At 52.6% G+C, this 23,406-nt stretch overlaps 1 protein-coding gene and 1 long non-coding RNA gene across 5 annotated transcripts in view; one reads left to right on the top strand and one right to left on the bottom strand.

The window, feature by feature from the left end:
- The window catches only part of SRGAP3 (SLIT-ROBO Rho GTPase activating protein 3), a 780,680-nt gene that overhangs the window by 651,315 nt on the left and 105,959 nt on the right, over nt 1-23,406 (top strand). For all 4 annotated transcript variants that reach the window (XM_069643471.1, XM_069643470.1, XM_069643468.1 and 1 more), the window contains exons 7-10: nt 13,736-13,957; nt 14,780-14,881; nt 19,355-19,552; nt 20,555-20,639. In XM_069643471.1, the coding sequence (XP_069499572.1) occupies nt 13,736-13,957; nt 14,780-14,881; nt 19,355-19,552; nt 20,555-20,639 (607 nt within the window). The remainder of the gene's footprint in view (nt 1-13,735; nt 13,958-14,779; nt 14,882-19,354; nt 19,553-20,554; nt 20,640-23,406) is intronic.
- Nucleotides 1-23,406, bottom strand: part of LOC138566333 (uncharacterized) — a 292,266-nt gene that overhangs the window by 267,241 nt on the left and 1,619 nt on the right. The window lies entirely within an intron of this gene.

Consider the following 23,406-nt stretch of genomic DNA (forward strand, 5'->3'; position numbering starts at 1 on the left):
CCTTCCTTCTCTCCTTTTCCCCTGGCACTTAGCACTTCCTGGACTCTGCCAACCTGGTCCTCCCTTCACACAGCACCCAACCTCCCTTTCCTCCTTTTCCCCTGGCACTTAGCACTTACTGGACTATCCCGACCTGGTCCTCTCTTCCCACAGCACCCATCCTCCCTTTCCCTGGCACTTAGCACTTCCCAGACCAGCCCAACCTGATCCTCCCTCCCCACAGCACTCATCCTCCCTTTCTTCCTTTTCCCCTGGCACTTAGCACTTCCTGGACTATCCCAACCTGGTCCTCTCTTCCCACAGCACTCATCCTTCCTTTCTTCCTTTTCCCCTGGCACTTAGCACGTCCTGGACTCTGCAAACTGGATCCTCCCTTCCCACAACACTCAACCTCCCATTCCTCCTTTTCCCCTGGCACTTAGCACTTCCTGGACTATCCCAACCTGGCCCTCTCTTCCCACAGCACTCATCCTTCCTTCCCTCCTTTTCCCCTGGCACTTAGCACTCCTGGACTCTGCCAACCTGGTCCTCCCTTCCCACAGCACTCATCCTCCCTTTCCCTGGCACTTAGCACTTCCCAGACCAGCCCAAACTGGCCCTACCTTCCCACAGCACTCATCCTCCCTTTCCCCCTTTTACCCTCTCACATAGCACTTCCCGGACTAGCCCAACCTGGTCCTCCCTCCCCACAGCACTCATCCTCCCTTTCCGTCTTTTACCATGGCACTTAGCACTTCCCCGACTAGCCCTTCCCGGCCCTCCCTTCCCCCCGCACTCATCCTCCCTTTCCCCCTTTCACCCTCACAGTTAGCACTTCCCAGACTAGCTGTACCTGGCCCTCCCTTCACACAGCACTCATCCTCCCTTTCCCCCTTTTACCCTGGCACATAGCACTTTCCGGACTAGCCCAACCCGGCCCTCCCTTCCCACAGCACTCATCCTCCCTTTCTCCCTTTCACCCTAGAACTTAGCACTTCCCGGACTAGCCCAACCTGGTCCTCCCTTCCCACAGCACTCATCCTCCCTTTCTTCCTTTTCCCCTGGCACTTAGCACTCCCTGGACTATCCCAACCTGGTCCTCTCTTCCCACAGCACTCATCCTTCCTTTCCTCCTTTTCCCCCTGGCACTTAGCACTTCCTGGACTCTGCCAACCTGGTCCTCCCTTCCCACAACACTCAACCTCCCTTGCCCCTTTTCCCCTGGCACTTAGCACTTCATGGACTAGCCCAACCTGCCCCTCCCTTCCCACAGCACTCATTCTCCCTTCCCCCTTTACCCTGGCCATTAGCACTTCCCGGACTAGCGCAACCTGGCCCTCCTTTCCCACAGCACTCATCCTCCCTTTCCCCCTTTTACCCTGGCACTTAGCACTTCCCAGGCTAACCCTACCTGGCCCTCCCTTCCCCCAGCACTCATCCTCCCTTTCCCCCTTTTACCCTTGTACTTAGCACTTCCCGGACTAGCCCAACCTGGCCCTCCCTTCCCACAGCACTCATCCACTTTTTCCCCCTTTTACCCTGGCACTTAGCACTTCCCGGACTAGCCGAACTTGGCCCTCCATTCCCACAGCAATCATCCTCCCTTTCCCCCCTTTTACCCTGGCACTTACCACTTCCCGGACCTGCCCAAACTGGCCCTGCCTTCCCACAGCACTCATCCTCCCTTTCTCCCTTTCACCCTAGAACGTAGAACTTCCCGGACTAGCCCAACCTGGTCCTCCCTTCCCACAGCACTCATCCTCCCTTTCCCCCTTTTACCCTGGCACATAGCACTTTCCGGACTAGCCCAACCCGGCCCTCCCTTCCCACAGCACTCATCCTCCCTTTCTCCCTTTCACCCTAGAACTTAGCACTTCCCGGACTAGCCCAACCTGGTCCTCCCTTCCCACAGCACTCATCCTCCCTTTCTTCCTTTTCCCCTGGCACTTAGCACTCCCTGGACTATCCCAACCTGATCCTCTCTTCCCACAGCACTCATCCTTCCTTTCCTCCTTTTCCCCCTGGCACTTAGCACTTCCTGGACTCTGCCAACCTGGTCCTCCCTTCCCACAACACTCAACCTCCCTTGCCCCTTTTCCCCTGGCACTTAGCACTTCATGGACTAGCCCAACCTGCCCCTCCCCTCCCACAGCACTCATTCTCCCTTCCCCCTTTACCCTGGCCATTAGCACTTCCCGGACTAGCGCAACCTGGCCCTCCTTTCCCACAGCACTCATCCTCCCTTTCCCCCTTTTACCCTGGCACTTAGCACTTCCCAGGCTAACCCTACCTGGCCCTCCCTTCCCCCAGCACTCATCCTCCCTTTCCCCCTTTTACCCTTGTACTTAGCACTTCCCGGACTAGCCCAACCTGGCCCTCCCTTCCCACAGCACTCATCCACTTTTTCCCCCTTTTTTCCCTGGCACTTAGCACTTCCCGGACTAGCCGAACTTGGCCCTCCATTCCCACAGCAATCATCCTCCCTTTCCCCCCTTTTACCCTGGCACTTACCACTTCCCGGACCTGCCCAAACTGGCCCTGCCTTCCCACAGCACTCATCCTCCCTTTCTCCCTTTCACCCTAGAACGTAGAACTTCCCGGACTAGCCCAACCTGGTCCTCCCTTCCCACAGCACTCATCCTCCCTTTCTTCCTTTTCCCCTGGCACTTAGCACTTCCTGGACTATCCCAACCTGGTCCTCTCTTCCCACAGCACTCATCCTTCCTGTCTTCCTTTTCCCCTGGCACTTAGCACTTCCTGGACTCTGCAAGCCGGGTCCTCCCTTCCAACAATACTCAACCTCCCTTTCCTCCTTTTCCCCTGGCACTTAGCACCTCCTGGACTATCCCAACCTGGCCCTCTCTTCCCACAGCACTCATCCTTCCTTCCCTCCTTTTACCCTCTCACCTAGCACTTCGTGGACTAGCCCAACCTGGTCCTCCCTACCCACAGCACTCACCCTCCCTTTGCCCCTTTTACCCTGGCACTTAGCACTTCCCGGACTACCCCAACCTGGCTCTCCTTTCCCACAGCACTCATCCTCCCTTTCCCCCTTTTACCCTGGCACTTAGCACTTCCCGGACTACCCCAACCTGGCTCTCCTTTCCCACAGCACTCATCCTCCCTTTCTCCCTTTTACCATGGCACTTAGCACCTCCTGGACTAGCCCGACCTGGCCCTCCCTTCTCACAGCACTCATCCTCCCTTTCCTCCTTTTACCCTGGCACTTAGCACCTCCTGGACTATCCCAACCTGGCCCTCTCTTCCCACAGCACTCATCCTTCCTTCCCTCCTTTTCCCCTGACACTTAGCACTTCCTGGACTCTGCCAACCTGGTCCTCCCTTCCCACAGCACCCAACCTCCCTTTCCTCCTTTTCCCCTGCCACTTAGCACTTTCTGGACTATGCCAACCTGGTCCTCCCTTCCCACAGCACTCATCCTCCCTTTCCCCCCTTTTACCCTCTCACCTAGCACTTCCTGGACTAGCCCAACCTGGTCCTCCCTACCCACATCACTCATCCTCCCTTTCTTCCTTTTCCCCTCTCACCTAGCACTTCCTGGACTAGCCCAACCTGGTCCTCCCTACCCACATCACTCATCCTCCCTTTCTTCCTTTTCCCCTGGCACTTAGCACTTCCTGGACTCTGCCAACCTGGTCCTCCCTTCCCACAACACTCAACCTCCCTTTGCTCCTTTTCCCCTGGCACTTAGCACTTCCTGGACTATCCCAACTTGGTCCTCTTTTCCCACATCACTCATCCTTCCTTCCCTTCTTTTCCCCTGGCACTTAGCACTTCCTGGACTCTGCCAACCTGGTCCTCCCTTCCACAGCACTCAACCTCCCTTTCCTCCTTTTCCCCTGGCACTTAGCACTTCCTGGACTATCCCAACTCGGTACTCCCTTCCCACAGCACTTATCCTCTCTTTCCCTGGCACTTAGCACTTCCCGGACCTGCCCAACCTGGCCCTACCTTCCCACAACACTCATCCTCCCTTTCCCCTTTTCCCCTGGCACTTAGCACTTCCCGGACTAGCCCAACCTGGTCCTCCCTCCCCACAGCACTCATCCTCCCTTTCCCCCTTTTACCCTGGCACTTAGCACTTCCCCGACTAGCGCAACCTGGCCCTCCTTTCCCACAGCACTCATCCTCCCTTTCCCCATTTTACCCTGGCACTTAGCACTTCCCGGACTATCCCAACCTGGCCCTCCCTTCCCCCTGCACTCATCCTCCCTTTCCCCCTTTTATCCTGGCACTTAGCACTTCCCGGACTACCCCAACCTGGCCCTCCCTTCCCACAGCACTCATCCTCCCTTTCCCCCTTTTACCTTGGCACTTAGCACTTCCTGGACTAGCCGAGCCTGGCCCTCCCTTCCCACAGCACTCATCCTCCCTTTCCCCCTTTCACCCTGGCACTTAGCACTTCCCAGACTAGCCCAACTTGGCCCTCCCTTCCCACAGCACTCATCCTCCCTTTCCCCCTTTCACCCTGGCACTTAGCACTTCCCGGACTAGCCCAACCTGGTCCTCCCTTCCCACAGCACTCATCCTTCATTTCCCCCTGGCACTTAGCACTTCCTGGACTCTGCAAACCTGGTCCTCCCTTCCCACAACACTCAACCTCCCTTTCCTCCTTTTCCCCTGGCACTTAGCACTTCCTCGACTATCCCAACCTGGTCCTCTCTTCCCACAGCACTCATCCTTCCTTGCCTACTTTTCCCCTGGCACTTAGCACTTCCTGGACTCTGCCAACCTGGTCCTCCTTTCCCACAGCACTCAACCTCCCCTTCCTCCTTTTCCCCTGGCACTTAGCACTTCCTGGACTATCCCAACCTGGTCCTCCCTTCCCACAGCACTCATCCTCCCTTTCCATGGCACTTAGCACTTCCCAGACCAGCCCAACCTGGCCCTATCTTCCCACAGCACTCATCCTCCCTTTCCCCTTTTACCCTCTCACTTAGCACTTCCCGGACTAGCGCAACCTGGCCGTCCTTTCCCACAGCACTCATCCTCCCTTTCCCCTTTTCCCCTGGCACTTAGCACTTCCCGGACTAGCCCAACCTGGTTCTCCCTCCCCACAGCACTCATCCTTCCTTTCCCCCTTTTACCCTGGCACTTTGCACTTCCCGGACTAGCGCAACTTGGCCATCCTTTCCCACAGCACCCATCCTCCCTTTCCCCCTTTTACCCTGGCACTTAGCACTTCCCGGACTAGCCCAACCTGGCCCTCCCTTCTCACAGCACTCATCCTCCCTTTCCACCTTTCACCCTGACACTTAGCACTTCCCGGACTAGCCCAACCTGGCCCTCCTTTCCCACAGCACTCATCCTCCCTTTCTCCCTTTTACCATGGCACTTAGCACTTCCCGGACTACCCCTACCTGGCCTTCCCCTCCTTCCAGCACTCATCCTCCCTTTCCCCCTTTTACCCTGGCACTTAGCACTTCCCGGACTAGCCCAACCTGGTCCTCCCTTCCCACAGCACTCATCCTCCCTTTCTTCCTTTTCTCCTCTCACTTAGCACTTCCTGGACTATCCCAACCTGGTCCTCTCTTCCCACAGCACTCATCCTTCCTTTCCTCCATTTGCCCTGGCACTTAGCACTTCCCGGACTAGCCCAACCTGGTCCTCCCTTCCCACAACACTCAACCTCCCTTTGCTCCTTTTCCCCTGGCACTTACCACTTCCTGGACTATCCCAACTTGGTCCTCTCTTCCCACATCACTCATCCTTCCTTCCCTCCTTTTCCCCTGGCACTTAGCACTTCCTGGACTCTGCCAACCTGGTCCTCCCTTCCCTCAGCACTCAACCTCCCTTTCCTCCTTTTCCCCTGGCACTTAGCACTTCCTGGACTATCCCAACCCGGTACTCCCTTCCCACAGCACTCATCCTCCCTTTCCCTGGCACTTAGCACTTCCCGGACCTGCCCAACCTGGCCCTACCTTCCCACAACACTCATCCTCCCTTTCCCCTTTTCCCCTTCCACTTAGCACTTCCCGGACTAGCCCAACCTGGTCCTCCCTCCCCACAGCACTCATCCTCCCTTTCCCCCTTTTACCCTGGCACTTAGCACTTCCCTGACTAGCGCAACCTGGCCCTCCTTTCCCACAGCACTCATCCTCCGTTTCCCCCTTTTACCCTGGCACTTAGCACTTCCCGGACTATCCCAACCTGGCCCTCCCTTCCCCCAGCACTCATCCTCCCTTTCCCCCTTTTATCCTGGCACTTAGCACTTCCCGGACTAGCCCAACCTGGCCCTCTCTTCCCACCGCACTCATCCTCCCTTTCCCACTTTTACCCTGGCGCTTAGCACTTCCCGAAATAGCCAAGCCTGGCCCTTCCTTCCCACAGCACTCATCCTCCCTTTCCCCCTTTTACCCTGGCCCGTAGCACTTCCCGGACTAGCCCAACTTGGCCCTCCCTTCCCACAGCACTCATCCTCCTTTTCTCCCTTTCACCCTAGAATTTAGCACTTCCCAGGGTAGCCAAACCTGGTCCTTCCTTCCCACAGCACTCATCCTCCCTTTCTTCCTTTTCCCCTGGCACTTAGCACTTCCTGGACTATCCCAACCTGGTCCTCTCTTCCCACAGCACTCATCCTTCCTTTCCTCCTTTTCCCCTGGCACTTAGCACTTCCTGGACTCTGCAAACCTGGTCCTCCCTTCCCACAACACTCAACCTCCCTTTCCTCCTTTCCCCCTGGCACTTAGCACTTCCTGGACTATCCCAACCTGGTCCTCTCTTCCCACAGCACTCATTCTTCCTTCCCTGCTTTTCCCCTGGCACTTAGCACTTCCTGGACTCTGCCAACCTGGTCCTCCCTTCCCACAGCACTCAACCTTTCCTTCCTCCTTTTCCCCTGGCACTTAGCACTTTCTTGACTATCGCAACCTGGTCCTCCCTTCCCACAGCACTCATCCTCCCTTTCCCTGGCACTTAGTACTGCCCTGACCAGCCCAACCTGGCCCTATCTTCCCACAGCACTCATCCTCCCTTTCCCCCTTTTACCCTCTCACTTAGCACTTCCCGGACTAGCGCAACCTGGCCCTCCTTTCCCACAGCACTCATCCTCCCTTTCCCCTTTTCCCCTGGCACTTAGCACTTCCTGGACTAGCCCAACCTGGTCCTCCCTCCCCACAGCACTCATCCTTCCTTTCCCCCTTTTACCCTGGCACTTTGCACTTCCCCGACTAGTGCAACCTGGCCCTCCTTTCCCACAGCACCCATCCCCCCTTTCCCCATTTTACCCTGGCACTTAGCACTTCCCGGACTATCCCAACCTGGCCCTCCCTTCCCCCTGCACTCATCCTCCCTTTCCCCCTTTTATCCTGGCACTTAGCACTTCCCAGACTACCCCAACCTGGCCCTCCCTTCCCACAGCACTCATCCTCCCTTTCCCCCTTTTACCTTGGCACTTAGCACTTCCTGGACTATCCCAACTCGGTACTCCCTTCCCACAGCACTTATCCTCTCTTTCCCTGGCACTTAGCACTTCCCGGACCTGCCCAACCTGGCCCTACCTTCCCACAACACTCATCCTCCCTTTCCCCTTTTCCCCTGGCACTTAGCACTTCCCGGACTAGCCCAACCTGGTCCTCCCTCCCCACAGCACTCATCCTCCCTTTCCCCCTTTTACCCTGGCACTTAGCACTTCCCCGACTAGCGCAACCTGGCCCTCCTTTCCCACAGCACTCATCCTCCCTTTCCCCATTTTACCCTGGCACTTAGCACTTCCCGGACTATCCCAACCTGGCCCTCCCTTCCCCCTGCACTCATCCTCCCTTTCCCCCTTTTATCCTGGCACTTAGCACTTCCCGGACTACCCCAACCTGGCCCTCCCTTCCCACAGCACTCATCCTCCCTTTCCCCCTTTTACCTTGGCACTTAGCACTTCCTGGACTAGCCGAGCCTTGCCCTCCCTTCCCACAGCACTCATCCTCCCTTTCCCCCTTTTACCCTGGCACTTAGCACTTCCCGGACTAGCCCTACCTGGCCCTCCCTTCCCCCAGCACTCATCCTCCCTTTCCCCCTTTTACCCTGGCAATTAGCACTTCCCGGACTAGCCCAACCTGGCCCGCCCTTCCCACAGCACTCATCCTACCTTTCACCCTTTCACCCTGACACTAAGCACTTCCCGGACTAGCCGAACCTGGCCCTCCCTTCCCACAGCACTCACTCATCCTCCCTTTCCCCCTTTTACCCTGGCACTTAGCACTTCCCGGACTAGCCCAACCTGGCCCTCCCTTCCCATAGCACTCATCCTCCCTTTCTCCCTTTCACCCTAGAACTTAGCACTTCCCGGACTAGCCCAACCTGGTCCTCCCTTCCCACAGCACTCAACCTTCCTTTCCTCCTTTTCCCCTGGCACTTAGCACTTCCTGGACTCTGCCAACCTGATCCTACCTTCCCACAACACTCAACCTCCCTTTCCTCCTTTTCCCCTGGCACTTAGCACTTCCTGTACTATCCCAACCTGGTCCTCTCTTCCCACAGCACTCATCCTTCCTTTCCTCCTTTTCCCTGGGCACTTAGCACTTCCTGGACTCTGGCAACCTGGTCCTCCCTTCCCACAGCACTCAACCTCCCATTCCTCCTTTTCCCCTGGCACTTAGCACTTCCTGGACTATCCCAACCTGGTCCTCTCTTCCCACAGCACTCATCCTCCCTTTCCCTGGCAGTTAGCACTTCCCGGACCAGCCCAACCTGGCCCTACCTTCCCACAGCACTCATCCTCCCTTTCCCCCTTTTACCCTCGCACTTAGCACTTTCCGGATTAGCCCAACCTGGTCCTCCCTCCCCATAGCACTCATCCTCCCTTTCCCTCTTTCCACCTGGCTCTTGACACTTCCTGGACTAGCTCAACCTGGCCTTCCTTTCCCATAGCACTCATCCTCCCTTTCTTCCTTTTCTCCTGGCACTTAGCACTTCTCGGACTAGCGCAACCTGGCCCTCCCTTCCCACAGCACTCATCCTCCCTTTCCCCCTTTTACCCTGGCACTTAGCACTTCCCGGACTAGCCCTACCTGGCCCTCCCTTCCCCCAGCACTCATCCTCCCTTTCCCCCATTTATCCTAGCACTTAGCACTTCTCGGACTAGCCCAACCTGGCCCGCCCTTCCCACAGCACTCATCCTACCTTTCCCCCTTTCACCCTGACACTAAGCACTTCCCGGACTAGCCGAACCTGGCCCTCCCTTCCCACAGCACTCACTCATCCTCCCTTTCCCCCTTTTACCCTGGCATTTAGCACTTCCCGGACTAGCCCAACCTGGCCCTCCCTTCCCACAGCACTCATCCTCCCTTTCCTGCTTTTCCCCTGGCACTTAGCACTTCCTGGACTCTGCCAACCTGACCCTCCCTTTCCACAGCACTCATCCTACTTTCCTCCTTTTCTCCTGGCGCTTAACACTTCCTGGACTAGCCGAACCTGGCCCTCCCTTCCCACAGCACTCACTCATCCTCCCTTTCCCCCTTTTACCCTGGCACTTAGCACTTCCCGGACTAGCCCAACCTGGCCCTCCCTTCCCACAGCACTCACTCATCCTCCCTTTCCCCCTTTTACCCTGGCACTTAGCACTTCCCGGACTAGCCCAACCTGGCCCTCCCTTCCCACAGCACTCATCCTCCCTTTCCTGCTTTTCCCCTGGCACTTAGCACTTCCTGGACTCTGCCAACCTGACCCTCCCTTCCCACAGCACTCATCCTACTTTCCTCCTTTTCTCCTGGCGCTTAACACTTCCTGGACTAGCCGAACCTGGCCCTCCCTTCCCACAGCACTCACTCATCCTCCCTTTCCCCCTTTTACCCTGGCACTTAGCACTTCCCGGACTAGCCCAACCTGGCCCTCCCTTCCCACAGCACTCACTCATCCTCCCTTTCCCCCTTTTACCCTGGCACTTAGCACTTCCCGGACTAGCCCAACCTGGCCCTCCCTTCCCACAGCACTCACTCATCCTCCCTTTCCCCCTTTTACCCTGGCACTTAGCACTTCTCGGACTAGCCCAACCTGGCCCTCCCTTCCCATAGCACTCATCCTACTTTCCTCCTTTTCTCCTGGCGCTTAACACTTCCTGGACTAGCCCAACCTGGCCTTCCCTCCCCACAGCACTTCTTTTCCCCTGGCTCTTCCCTGCCACCTTCTCTGGGGGCACCCCACTCCTGCGCTTCTCCCCCCTGCACCTACCAACCTTCTCTAGCCCTTGCATGGTAGGATTGTCACAAGGCCGATATAACCGTTGCTTGTTTTCGGTTCATCTATGCTCTTGATTCCCTTCTCTCCCCACCCCCACTTCCTCTCTTGTGGCGCCTGGAAACACTTGCGTATAGGCGCCATACAATGTCCAATAAATAAAATATATAAAAATAAATACATTGCCAACCTATCTCGGTTCTGGGCCTCAAAGTTCCTACGCTGGTTGGTGAGCGAATAAAAGTCAACTCTGGAGATGTTTGTGTCATCAGGTACCTCAAGTGGTACTGCCTCTCCCTTTCTCGTTATGACTATAGAATTCACAGCTAAGCCACAGCTCCTTATAGGGGAGGTGGGTAGGAAAGTGTTCCCTTGCTGCGTGGCAATCGCAGGAAGACATTGGTGGCATGGAGCCCCTCTTCCAGATATCCCACCCGGCATGAGGTGATGACGTAGTCATGTGGGCCCCCTATGCTACGTTGGCCCTCTACGGAGAGGTCTGTGTAGCCCCTGATTGTATGTGCCCGGCCGAGGTGCGCACACATTTAAACTTACTCCGGGCCAACAACAGGCCACACTGGAGTCACTCCTCCCTCCCAGACCAGCTGGTGAGTTGAGGCGCTTAGCAACCTGCAATTAACACGTTTAACACAGGAGATGGGCCACAAACCTGAGTTCCTGATCTTGACTAAGGCACACTAGACCGAAGAGGATTTTTTAGCCGTTACGGACACATATACTATAAGACACATACAACTAAACCATTTTCCACATCACCGTTTCCGTCCCCTTCCACTTCCCAATCACCGTCTGCTATTTTATCCATGAGAGTAAAATATACACTCAAGCAAATCCCAACTTTAGATGAACCTTAAGCAAGTCTCTGATCACATTTCTTTCGGCTCCCATCCCCTCATTCCAAAATGTCCCATTTCTCCCATTACACTTTCCCTTTGGTCATAGCAGCAATGGTGCTACTACTTGCTCAAGCTCTTTCTCCAAGTTGTATGTGCCTCGCTGTATTTGTGTCACCCTACCCTCTTCGCTCTGATTATAGAACATTATCTGTCTTTTAAAAAATGTATTTAAGGGTGATCATTAAATCAATTGATATGCTGTAAAATAGTACGATAGTAAGATATTTTAACCATTGGAAAACAATATTGGATCAGATTATGGTATTTATGTGAGGGCTTCTTGCATTCATCGGATATCATTACCAGAAGTGTGATACCGGAAAAACATGCAATATTCCCAAATACAGCATGTTGTGCGTCATAGAATTATTATTGCATACAGTGATTGCTTCGAATATAAAGCATTGAATGACAAAGGATCGGGAAAAAAGCATTTAAAAAAAGCATCAAATGCATTTTTTCCAAAGGTAAAGCTTTTCTTTTTATTATAATGAGGTTTAAGGTGTATAAAAACAGGGGGTGGGGAAGGACCCCCCATAAAAAAATTTAAAAAAATGCATTCTATGCTTTTTTTGTTGTTTTTTTAGATGCTTTGGCATTCGATGCAATCACTATAAACCTTATGCATCTAGATACTCATACCCACAGATTCCACCTACTGCTGTGTGGCGGTATCTACCTCTACACAGTTGTATTAACAGAGGCAGGATTACCAAGCGGCTTGGCTGCATTTCTCCAGTGGGGCCCAATAGGACTACAGAATGGGCAAGACCTCCAGGGTCCGTATGATTATAAATCATGCCTTTCATCGTGCCTCGTCGCCCACATTTTCCCCAGCCGGACGGTGATTGAGAAAGTTTCATAGCGTATAAACTAGTTGGGGCAAAGTAGGCACGTTGTATTATTTCATGTTGGATCTCTCTGCTCTTCAGGTTATTTGAGATTTCCTTGAGCCCAGTGAAGGAGGCATGGATAGCCTCTGTGTCAAGAGTCCCTCCCAGATTTCAGTCCACATGTCTGCCAGGGTTCTCTTTCTAGCGAGAATATTCGGTGAACAAAGCTCGTAAATAGTTTTGATGTAATGTAATGAATCCTCTTCTGTTCTGTGAAATGTTTTGTACTTTGCTGGGGGTGAAATTGATTGACAATTGGCTGCAGGATGGTGTCTGCAAGGTCAATGGTTATCTTGAATGATGAATTTCGAACTCTTATTATACGTTTTTTCCCCTTTTCTATTTTCTCGGCATATTTTAAGAGAGTGGGTATCTTTTTAGATTGCTGGAAGGTGAACTAACTTCCGCCAGGTGCCAGAGAAGGATGGCTCATGCCAGTCCTCCCAGAGCCTAGTGGAAGTGCATGCCAGTGCATGATTTTTGCCAAAGCAGTGGGTCGCCAATGGCTCCAAAGGCCTTGAAGAGGCCGTTTTATAGGGTGGAGGCAGAATGTTTTTGTAGAGCCCGTAGCTTGTGCTCCATGTGCCACCGGCTTGGGCAAATTTAACTGATCATGGTACCTCTGCTATCTGCAAGTAGTGGCCAACCTGAAAAGGTGTGGCATGTATTAGAGTCCGAGCACAAAGCCTTCGGTTGTTGCATCTGGTGCCATATACACCAACGGTCAATAAATAAATAATAAATAGGACCCCCCCCCCCCCGCTGTGTACCAGATACAGGATCCCACAGGAGAGCCAGGGTAGACCCTGGGGCAAGTGAGCTGCCACAGTCTATACTACACCTGCAGCCAGAGGGAGAGAAGACTCTGGAATTTCTCCCTGAAGAAATCCAGTTGGACAATTCGTTGTCTTTCAGATGGAATTCGCGTGGCTTTACTTTCTTTCTCTCTTTTCTGGTAATGCTTTGGCAAGCGCTTATATACCCTCTGAGTCATTAGCGTTTGATAAATGTTCAAATCAAATAAAAATCACATCAAACCGCTCCATTCATAAGAGCCTTTGTTCTAAATGGAGTATTTTTGCCTGTTTAATAAAAATGAGTACCCGGCGGCCCCCCAGCCAATGAGGAAGCTCTGAACGGGGTCTTTACCACATGGGGACCCTGTTCCAGTCTCCTCAGAGTGGGGGGCTACCATCTTCCCTCGGCGGGAACCAGGTAAGTGTGCGCTCTGCCCTTTCCCCGCCCCCTTGTTCCACATCTCCTCTCCTGTCTACCCCACTTACCTGCGCTGCTCTGTCCTTCGCCTGCGCCGGGACACTAGTGTTCCAGGCGCATCTCCCCTGCGCGAATGGCCGCCATGGAAAGGAAGTAGTCCCTTCTCCCCAATCGATGGCGGACAACGTCGCTACGGGGGTATTAGCGTATCTGGTAATGCCCGGGGCCTTCGTGAAGGCCCTCGCTTGGCTTGGGCCTGTAAATGCGGCCCGGGGCATTACCAGACACAGTGATACCCCCCATCTCAGGGTATTTTGCTTAAGTACTGCCTTTGTGCAGAAAAGGTTTGGTGATTGTTGACAACTGAGAAAAAGGAAAAATGTGATTCATGTTAAGAGATGGGGTTACAGTGGTGTAAAACCTGTGACTCGCTGCTGAACTGGGGGTCATGGTTTGTAGCACTCTAAGCTCCTTGCAATTCTGTGAAGGTAACTTGGCATGGCACCTCGTTTGAAAGTCTGTTCATGTTTTCCTTTCCCTCAGTGCTGTGATCTCGGGTTCCATGCCAGCCTGGCACGCACTTTCAGGACCTACCTCTCTGCCGAGTATAACCTGGAGACCTCCCGGCACGAGGGCCTGGACATCATCGAGAATGCCGTGGACAACCTGGATGCCCGCAGCGACAAGCACAAAGTCATGGACCTGTGCAACCAGGTCTTCTGCCCTCCCCTGAAGTTCGAGTTCCAGCCCCACATGGGGGATGAGGTACGCATGGGGGGCGAGGTACGCATGGGGGATGCGGTACACATGGGGGGCGAGGTACGCATGGCATTGAGGTACACATGGCATTGAGGTACACATGGGGGACGGGGTACCAATGGAGGATTGGGTACACATGGGGTCGAGGTACACATGGAGGCGAGGTACACATGCGGTACGAGGTACACACGGCGGACGAGCTACACATGGGGGCGAGGTACGCATGGGCGAGGTACTCATGGGGGATGAGGTACGCATGGGGGACGTGGTACACAATGGGGACGAGGTACACATGGGGGACGAGGTACACAGGCACACAGTCCCTTGCACTAGATCTGGGGTAGAAACCTATTTCCACTAAACTGAAAGCAAGGCACTGCCCATTGCATGAGCACTGGGGTAGAACCCCCCCTCCCACACACAACGGGGCGCCACTGCACTAGCCGCAAAGTATTGGAGTGTGAGGAACACAAGGCGCAGTCTCTTGTGCCAACCCTGGGGAAGACGCCCATTTATAGTGCGGTGATAAGATGGTTCCACCCTTTTTCAGGGAGTTTGATTCGAACCATCTTATCCCCGCCCCCTTTCATTGCACCTGCTGCTGAAGTGAACTTTGTAAATGAGTGTAGGACGTACCGTAAGCACAGCACACAAAGAACTTCCGGCCTGGCTAATCACATGTGACTCGATTCAGTGTAATGTGTAGAAAATACATCACATGTGTTGACTCAGCCAATGGCTGGTGCTCCATGGCACGTTTCTATTTTCTGCCCCTTGTGGTAGTGCAGATCACGTGATGTAATGAGTGTGCCTGGCTTCCTTTCTTAGGTGTGCCAAGTGAGTGCGCAGCAGCCGGTCCAGACTGAGCTGCTCATGCGCTACCACCAGCTGCAGTCAAGACTTACCACCCTGAAGATCGAGAACGAGGAGGTAAGTAACCCGCTCCAGAATCTCTCTGAAATTGCTATCCTGAGATGTGAACAGAGAGGAGGTGATAATGGGGCACTGGGGTGGTTATTGGGCGGCATGTGGGGCTCTGGAAACCAGCAAACAATTGTAGGCAATCCACAGGCCATGGTAAATCTCCAAAGTGCCCATCTATGTGCCATAACCGTGTTCCAAGAAAGGCCACTTTTTAGTTTTTATTCTTCTTTATTATTTAATGTTATATGGTTATAAAATAACCTTTAACAACCTTCAATTAAAACAAATAATCTTAATTACATAGCATGATTCAATTAAAACAAATCATCTTAATTTCATAGCATAACAATTCATTTTACTGATTGATGTGAATAAAGCCAGCAAAATTCATTACATTTACCCAGGATCATAAATATAAAAAAAGAATATTAAAAAAAATCACAAGTCCCACACCTCTATTCCGGTACAGGCAGCGGTCCTAGGAAGGCGTGAGGCTATGTTAGTCCTTAGCTCTGCTCCTCTGGCGCTCCCCTGGCGCTCAACTGGCACTCCCCTAGCACTCTCCTGGCTCTCCACTGGTGCTTCTCTGGCGCTCCGCTGGTGCTCCTCTGGTGCTCCCCTGGTGCTCCTCTGGTGCTCTCCTGGTGCTCCCCTGGCACTCCTCTGGCGCTCCCTGGTGCTCCCCTGGCGCTCCCCTGGCACTCTCCTGGCTCTCCTCTGGTGCTCCTCTGGCACTCCCCTGGAGCTGCCCTGGCGCTCTCCTGGCTCTCCTCTGGTGCTTCTCTGGCGCTCCCCTGGTGCTCCCCTGGCGCTCCTTTGGCACTCCTCTGATGCTCCTCTGGCGCTCCCCTGCTGCTTCTCTGGCGCTCCTCTGGCACTCCCCTGGCACTCCTCTGGTGCTCCTCTGGCACTCCCCTGGAGCTGCCCTGGCGCTCTCCTGGCTCTCCTCTGGTGATTCTCTGGCGCTCCCCTGGTGCTCCCCTGGCGCTCCTTTGGCGCTCCTCTGATGCTCCTCTGGCGCTCCCCTGGTGCTTCTCTGGCGCTCCTCTGGCACTCTCCTGGCACTCCTCTGGCGCTCCGCTGGCACTCCTCTGGCGCTCCCCTGGTGCTCCTCTGGTGCTCCTCTAGCACTCCCCTGGCACTCCTCTGGTGCTCCTCTGGCACTCCCCTGGCGCTCCGCTGGCTCTCCTCTGGCGCTCCCCTGGTGCTCCTCTGGTGCTCCCCTGGTGCTCCTCTGGTGCTCCTCTGGCACTCCTCTGGCACTCCCCTGGTGCTCCCCTGGCTCTCCTCTGGTGCTCCTCTGACACTCCCCTGGCTCTCCTCTGGTGGTTCTCTGGCGCTCCCCTGGTGCTCCCCTGGCGCACCCCTGGCGCTCCTCTTGTGCTCCCCTGGCATTCCTCTGGCACTCCCCTGGTGCTCCCCTGGCTCTCCTCTGGTGCTCCTCTGGCACTCCCCTGGCACTCCCCTGGTGCTCCCCTGACTCTCCTCTGGTGCTTCTCTGGCACTCCCCTGGTTCTCCCCTGGCGCGCCCCTGGCACTCCTCTTGCGCTCCCCTAGCACTCCTCCGGCGCTCCTTTTTTTCGCTCCCCTGGCGCTCCTCTGGCGCTCCTCTGCCGCTCCTCTGGCGCTCCTCTGGCGCTCCCCTGGCGCCCTCTGCCGCTCCCCTTGTTTTCCTGCAGTTTTAGTAGGAGGCTGGCCCTGCTGCACACTGGCCACTTTATTTGTCTGATTCAGCATAATGTGATGGCCTGCACATGTAACTTTAATGCTGCAGTTCAGACATGTATACATTTCTCTAGTTATACAAACTTCGAGGACTATGTGAAAACTCTGTTGTTGACTGAAGGTGCTAACATGAAAAGGACACATATCACTTGGGTCTAGGGTCTCTCAAAGAGAGGTCACAGCAGTTGGCTCTTGTGACCTCCTAGTTGAAGCAAACCCCACCTAGAGATGCTTTCGAGCGATCTTTCTCTCCGCTTTTAAAATGGTTGCCTTTCTTTCTATTCATGACATGTTGTAAAAGTGGGTGCATGGAAAGGGAGGGGCTTCTCTGGGAAAAGCCACTGCTGCCAAGTGCCAGGGTCCACAGTGGCGAGACGTAATCTGCAACTATCACCTGCTGTAGCTGTGATGCTTGTCGCAGCTCTTCAGCAAACAGCTTCTTTCCTTTTGCAACCTGGCGAATGCAGAGGCTGAATGACACTTGGGCAATGCTGCAATGGAAGTCTATCTCGCCTGTGAAACTAGAGTTTAGACCTTCCTGCGGAACCCTCAGTTGAGCCCCAAAAGATGGGAACGTCATTGTAGGGTTCCTCTTTTGGACATCGTCTGTGTGAATGTAGTGTTTCATGTGAGCTGATTGGATTCCTGCCTGCGTGATGTGCGTGCTTTGCTCTATAAATTGAGCACAATGGTGGCTGAACATGAGATTTCGGCCTGTGTGATGTGCGTGTTTTGCTCAATAAATTGAGCGCAATTTTGGCTGAACATGACATTTCCGCCTGCGTGATGTGCGTGCTCTATAAATTGAGCGCAATGTTGGCTGAACATGGGTTTTCGGCCTGTGTGATGTGCGTGCTTTGCTCAATAAATTGAGCGCAATTTTGGCTGAACATGACATTTCTGCCTGCGTGATGTGCTTGCTTTCCTCTATAAATTGAGCGCAATGTTGGCTGAACATGAGATTTCTGCCCACGTGATGTGCGTGCTTTGCTCTATAAATTGAGCGCAATGTTGGCTGAACATGAGATTTCTGCCCGCGTGATGTGTGTGCTTTGGTCCATAAATTGAGTGCAATGTTGGCTGAACATGACATTTCTGCCTGCGTGATGTGCGTGCTTTGTTCTAAAAATTGAGCACAATGTTGGCTGAACATGAGATTTCTGCCTGCGTGATGTGCGTGCTTCTATAAATTGAGCGCAATTTTGGCCGAACATGAGATTTCTGCCCACGTGATGTGCGTGCTTTCCACTATAAATTGAGCGCAATGTTGGCTGAACATGAGATTTCTGCCCACGTGATGTGCGTGCTTTGCACTATAAATTGAGCGCAATGTTGGCTGATCATGAGATTTCTGCCCACGCAATGTGCTTGCTTTGCTCTATAAATTGAGCTCAATGTTGGCTGATCATGAGATTTCTGCCCACGTGATGTGCGTGCTTTGCTCTATAAATTGAGCGCAATGTTGGCTGAACATGAGATTTCTGCCCGCGTGATGTGTGTGCTTTGGTCCATAAATTGAGTGCAATGTTGGCTGAACATGACATTTCTGCCTGCGTGATGTGCGTGCTTTGTTCTAAAAATTGAGCACAATGTTGGCTGAACATGAGATTTCTGCCTGCGTGATGTGCGTGCTTCTATAAATTGAGCGCAATTTTGGCCGAACATGAGATTTCTGCCCGCGTGATGTGCGTGCTTTCCACTATAAATTGAGCGCAATGTTGGCTGAACATGAGATTTCTGCCCACGTGATGTGCGTGCTTTGCACTATAAATTGAGCGCAATGTTGGCTGATCATGAGATTTCTGCCCACGCAATGTGCTTGCTTTGCTCTATAAATTGAGCTCAATGTTGGCTGATCATGAGATTTCTGTCCGCGTGATGTGCCTGCTTTGCTCTATAAATTGAGCGCAATGTTAGCTGAACCTGATCAATGATGGAAGTATGGGGGCTGATTCGATCTCCATCGCTGGAAGTGGGGACCAGTAATTTGCGACCAAGGGGCTGTGAAACTAGGCTGAGGGACATAAGTGTGGGGGTGTGTGGTTGCACTGCTCTGACAAAGGCTTTTCAACACGCTTCCTCTCCATGCTGCGAGAACTATCAATGGGGCCCAATATAAAATTGCAAATGTATCGTGGCCTACTCGCCATTTTCTGTGCCGGAATGTGTGTCCTCAGAATTTCTTTTAGTATTGCTTGAATTACTTATATATTTATCGTGGGGAACTGTTTCATTTTTGTGGGAGTGTTAACTTTCTTTAGTCTAGGGACCACCACTCCTACTTATTGACTCCACTCCCATAAGGAGAATCTTCATGTTAGACATCTTTTGTCCTTGCAAAGGTTAAAGGTTACCAGCAGTTTTGCAGCTATGTCGATAATAATATGTGCCTTTATAGCATTGGTTAGTTATAATGCTCCTAAGCACTGAAAATCCGAAATCAGCAGTCTGCAGCTTGTAGCTCTGGACTCTACATCTCTTGGTTTCCTACCCTTGATGATGCTGGTTAGGAGATGATTGGAGCTGTGTCTGAAACATCTGAAGGTGGCTGACCCTTTACTTAAATCAATGATATTTCATTGCTCTTAAAATGGTGGAAGCCAGTGTCAATCATCCAACATTGAGGTATGGCATCAACAGAGCCTCAACAGGTCTCTGCAACAGGATTATTATTCCACCAAATGACTTTACCAGTTTAAGCTCAGATTGCTTGTCCCTCCTCCAGAGCTCAACCGCCCTCTCCCATCTCTCCAGGTCCGCAAGACGCTGGACGCCACCATGCAGACCATGCAGGACATGCTGACGGTGGAAGACTTCGACGTGTCGGATGCCTTCCAGCACAGCCGCTCCACGGAGTCCATCAAGTCTGCGGCGTCTGAGACCTACATGAGTAAGATCAACATTGCCAAGCGGCGGGCCAACCAACAGGAGACTGAGGTGTTTTACTTCACGGTAAGACCGGTCCACCTCCTGCTCTGAGTACGGTGGATCTGATTGGCTCATAACCCTATGGATTTATATTGTTATTGGAAAAGGAAAGGTGCCACACATGGGCAGATCACCTTCTCTGCTTGTATAAAAATATGCAGAGCGAGTGAGGGAGAGAGAATCTTCATAGCGCCTCTTAGATACCGGGGGACTACTTCCCGCTACTCAGCTGATTCTTCAGCAGCTTCTCATATTTCAGGTGAATGCTAAAAGCCTATTTTATCCGAAATAAGAGGCGTGGCCAGGATTGTCTAACAAGTGGGGCCTGAAGCGAATGTAGTTGGGCCCACAGCAGTGGCATTAACATCTATAACTGGCTGCACAGTGCTGCCGAGTGGGCATTTACAGATTTTGGGCGGGCCTTGCCTGCTCAGGCACTACCCTGTCTACGCTTCTTACTAATATCAGAAGGTCTGTAAAAGTGGCTCGAGTCTATTGAAACCACAATGTCATCCTATACTAAGCTCCCCATTAAAAAAAAAAAAAAAAACTTTTTTGCATGTATTAAGGCCATCTCATTATTTTAACGCTAGTTGCTTTGAACTATCACACCCGCAGTTTGGGGCAGGCGGCATTGGAAGGGCAGATGAGTGATGGTGTGGGATTTGGTGGGTGTGATCAGAGGTGCCGGAGGCCACAGGGAGCTAGATGTGGGATGAGGGACGTAGACAGGTTGCAAAAGCAAAATGGCAGCCCAGGGGCATGGCCAGTGGCATGGCGATGCAGGCAGGAGTGGAACGTAGGAAGTGACTGCTGGTTTAGGCCCACATTGCTGGACTCCTGGTTTGCCAGCACCGCTGCTCCGAACAGTAACGTTAAAGCCACAATTTTTTGGGTTAACTGCGTTGAATAATGTTTAAAGCACTGATTCTTTCATCACCCAAAGTGAGGCGTTGCACCTCTGCCTCCACCCCCCCACCCCCGAGGCAACTCACAAAACTGAAACAACTTCTCCTCTTCTTCCAGAAATTTAAAGAGTTCCTAAATGGCAGCAACCTCATCACGAAGCTGCAGGCCAAGCATGATGTCCTGAAGCAGACCTTGGGAGAAGGTGAGATTGTGCCGAAACCAGTGTCATGCTGCGGTGTCAATGGCCATTGAGACAAGATCTCAGCCTCTGAAAAGGCCAGCACCTTCCAAACTCCACCCTTTGCGAGAAGAGGCCTTGCTGGGCATTGATGACTGTGAATGCTGCCCTGTCTGGCATTGTCTGTATGGTAGGGCGTCATCACATCCCCGGGGTCAATGCATTTTCTCTTTCTGCCACAGGCTCTTACATGCCCCCTTCTACCTGACCTCAGACTAACCTTCCACACGAACCACTGTCGCCATTGCATGTGTAGATCTCAGTGGTACATGTGGACTAGAACTGGAGCCTACTTACCAGGATTTCTCAGAGCGGTGCACAGATTCTTCCCAGACAATGCAGAGAAACAGAAGGGGCATCTGATAGAGGACTTGGGAATTTCCAAGTAAGGGCCCATACGTCGAATTCCAGTTCTTTGGTCTTTTCTGCCCAGGACTGCAGCTTTTTGAACATGACTCCTTCCTATGCCATTCGAGGACTCTTAGCATGGGTATGTTCAGGAATATCGCTATAGCCAATCACAGGGCGATCTTCTCATCACATTGATTAAATACCCCCCAGTTTAATATTATTAGTTGATTATTGGAGTATTGTAATAGGATGCCTGTCTAGGAAATGTGTGTTTTAATGCACCATGTCCAGCATGCATATTAAACCAACAACAGTCCATTTGCAGTGATGTGAGTCCTGCCGTTAACACAAACATCTTTTTTACGTGTGAATTTGATTAAAGTGGGTATTTTTTCCTCAGTAAGTGACCACATATAGGCCCACATATATGGCAATAGGTTAGCCAATCACTTTTCAGAAGTGACTTGGCATGAATTCCACATTTGTATGCATGGAATGTTAACCCTCTCTACCCAGATGGACTATAACAAGGCCTTGGTCCATTAAACAATGTTGTGTGTTAATTTCAAATTCCCAAAGGGACAGGTATTAAATAATCTAGACTTCGTTAGTATCTCTCCAATATATGTTACATTAAATTGCAATGAATGGAATCAAAATGTCCACTGCAAATACACCTATGAAAAGAGGGTGGTGGGTGGGCCCGACACTTCCACAGCCCGCTACCTCGTGTCCCTCTGTACTGCCCATCACTGTAATCTCCTTCAAACCTCCAGCCTCCTTTGCCCCTCCCCTTCTGACCCCCAATTTAGGGGATGACCCCCGCATTCTCTCTGGCCCCTTGCACTGCCACATTCTTTCTTTGGCAAACCCAGCATTGAAAGTCAAACCTTTGATTGACTCCAAAGTTCATCACTCTCGCAGCAAGAGAGAAAGATAGGACTCTAGGAGCGACATCTCCCTGGCCGTTCTACCACCAGGCAGTGTGCAACTCAAAACAAGCATTGCCAACCCCACTGTTGTGGCTTTCTGGATGGAACTCTGCAAAGAGGGCGAGACAGGAGTGCACCCTTCCAAGTCCCAGCGCCACATCCCATATTATATATAAGAATACTGTGCTGCTAAGGCATGGCCTAAGTGCTAAAGCGAATGGTTTTTTCTCCACCTGTGAGCCATAGCTAAGAGTAGTGCTAAAGCGGAAACTCTGAGGGCAAACTAGTAGATTATGGGAATGTCGGTGTTATTTCGAAGCAGCGTTTTGTTAAGTAATCACTTAATTACAGCTGTGTCGTATAATAACAATGGGCCTCATTCCGAGTACGGCGCTAACCAATGGCGCTATTAACGCCTTGGTTGACGCCGTACCCGGACCGGCAGCGCCTTGGTGGATGGCGGAATTACCGCCCCATTCCAAGGTTGGCGGGGCGGTAATTGCCCATTCACCAAGGCTCTTCCCCATTCCCAAATGAGCCCCCATAGGGCTCAATGGGAATGGGGAAGATGCAAATAACGGTGACCGTTCATTACGGTCACCGTTATTGGCTTGGAGGCCCCTTTGCGCCCTCGACTTTAACACCTGCTCAAAGCAGGCGTTAAGGGCGAGGGCGCAAAGGGAACTCGGAGTATGGCGGTAAGGGATTACCGCCACCGGTCTCGTTACCGGTGGCCGCTATCCCTTACCGCCATACTCGGAATGAGGCCCAATCTCTTTAACAGGGATATGCTTTCACCCACTTGATGTATAAGCTACACAGGTGGCAGCTGGTCCTTGTACTGTATTCTGGTTAATGCAAGCATTACCAAAGCCAACAGTTTTGGCTCTTGGCTAGACATGAGATAGGTATTTACCAGGCACTGCATAATATGCCCAGGTACTAGCAGCATTTTCTACCAGCTGCCATACTATGGCCTGGTAGGGCCAGTATACACTTGGTGCAGTTGCACTGCTCGTCTCAACACATCCGTCTCTTTGAAGATGCCTGCAACCAGTGCACAGGTTGCGCCCGGTGGCCCTGTTGCTTTGGTGATTCATGGCATTTGTTCTCTGACTGTTGTACAGATGTGAAGGCCAGCCATGACCCCTGTGAATATTTTACCCAGCCTTGTTTTCTTCATTTGCGTCCTGGTACTTGTCGCTTTGCTTTCATTGTAATTGAAGAATTGTAATTGGCAGAATATTAACAAAAACTGAATGAGCTAGTCAAACCTAACCCGAGTTTGATGTAAGGCACTAAAGTGTGGGGGTTCATGGGGTCTCCCCCTTTATAACCAAGTATATCCCATTCAACCAACACAAGTGGCGCATCGTACCGTCCCGGCTACAGAGGCAGGTGAGAAATAGGATGCGTAGACATCTACTGTCTAAAAGAATATGCGGTGA

Source organism: Ambystoma mexicanum, chromosome 2p (assembly GCF_040938575.1).
Source record: "Ambystoma mexicanum isolate Mex_15411 chromosome 2p, UKY_AmexF1_1, whole genome shotgun sequence".
Classification (NCBI taxonomy): domain Eukaryota; kingdom Metazoa; phylum Chordata; class Amphibia; order Caudata; family Ambystomatidae; genus Ambystoma; species Ambystoma mexicanum.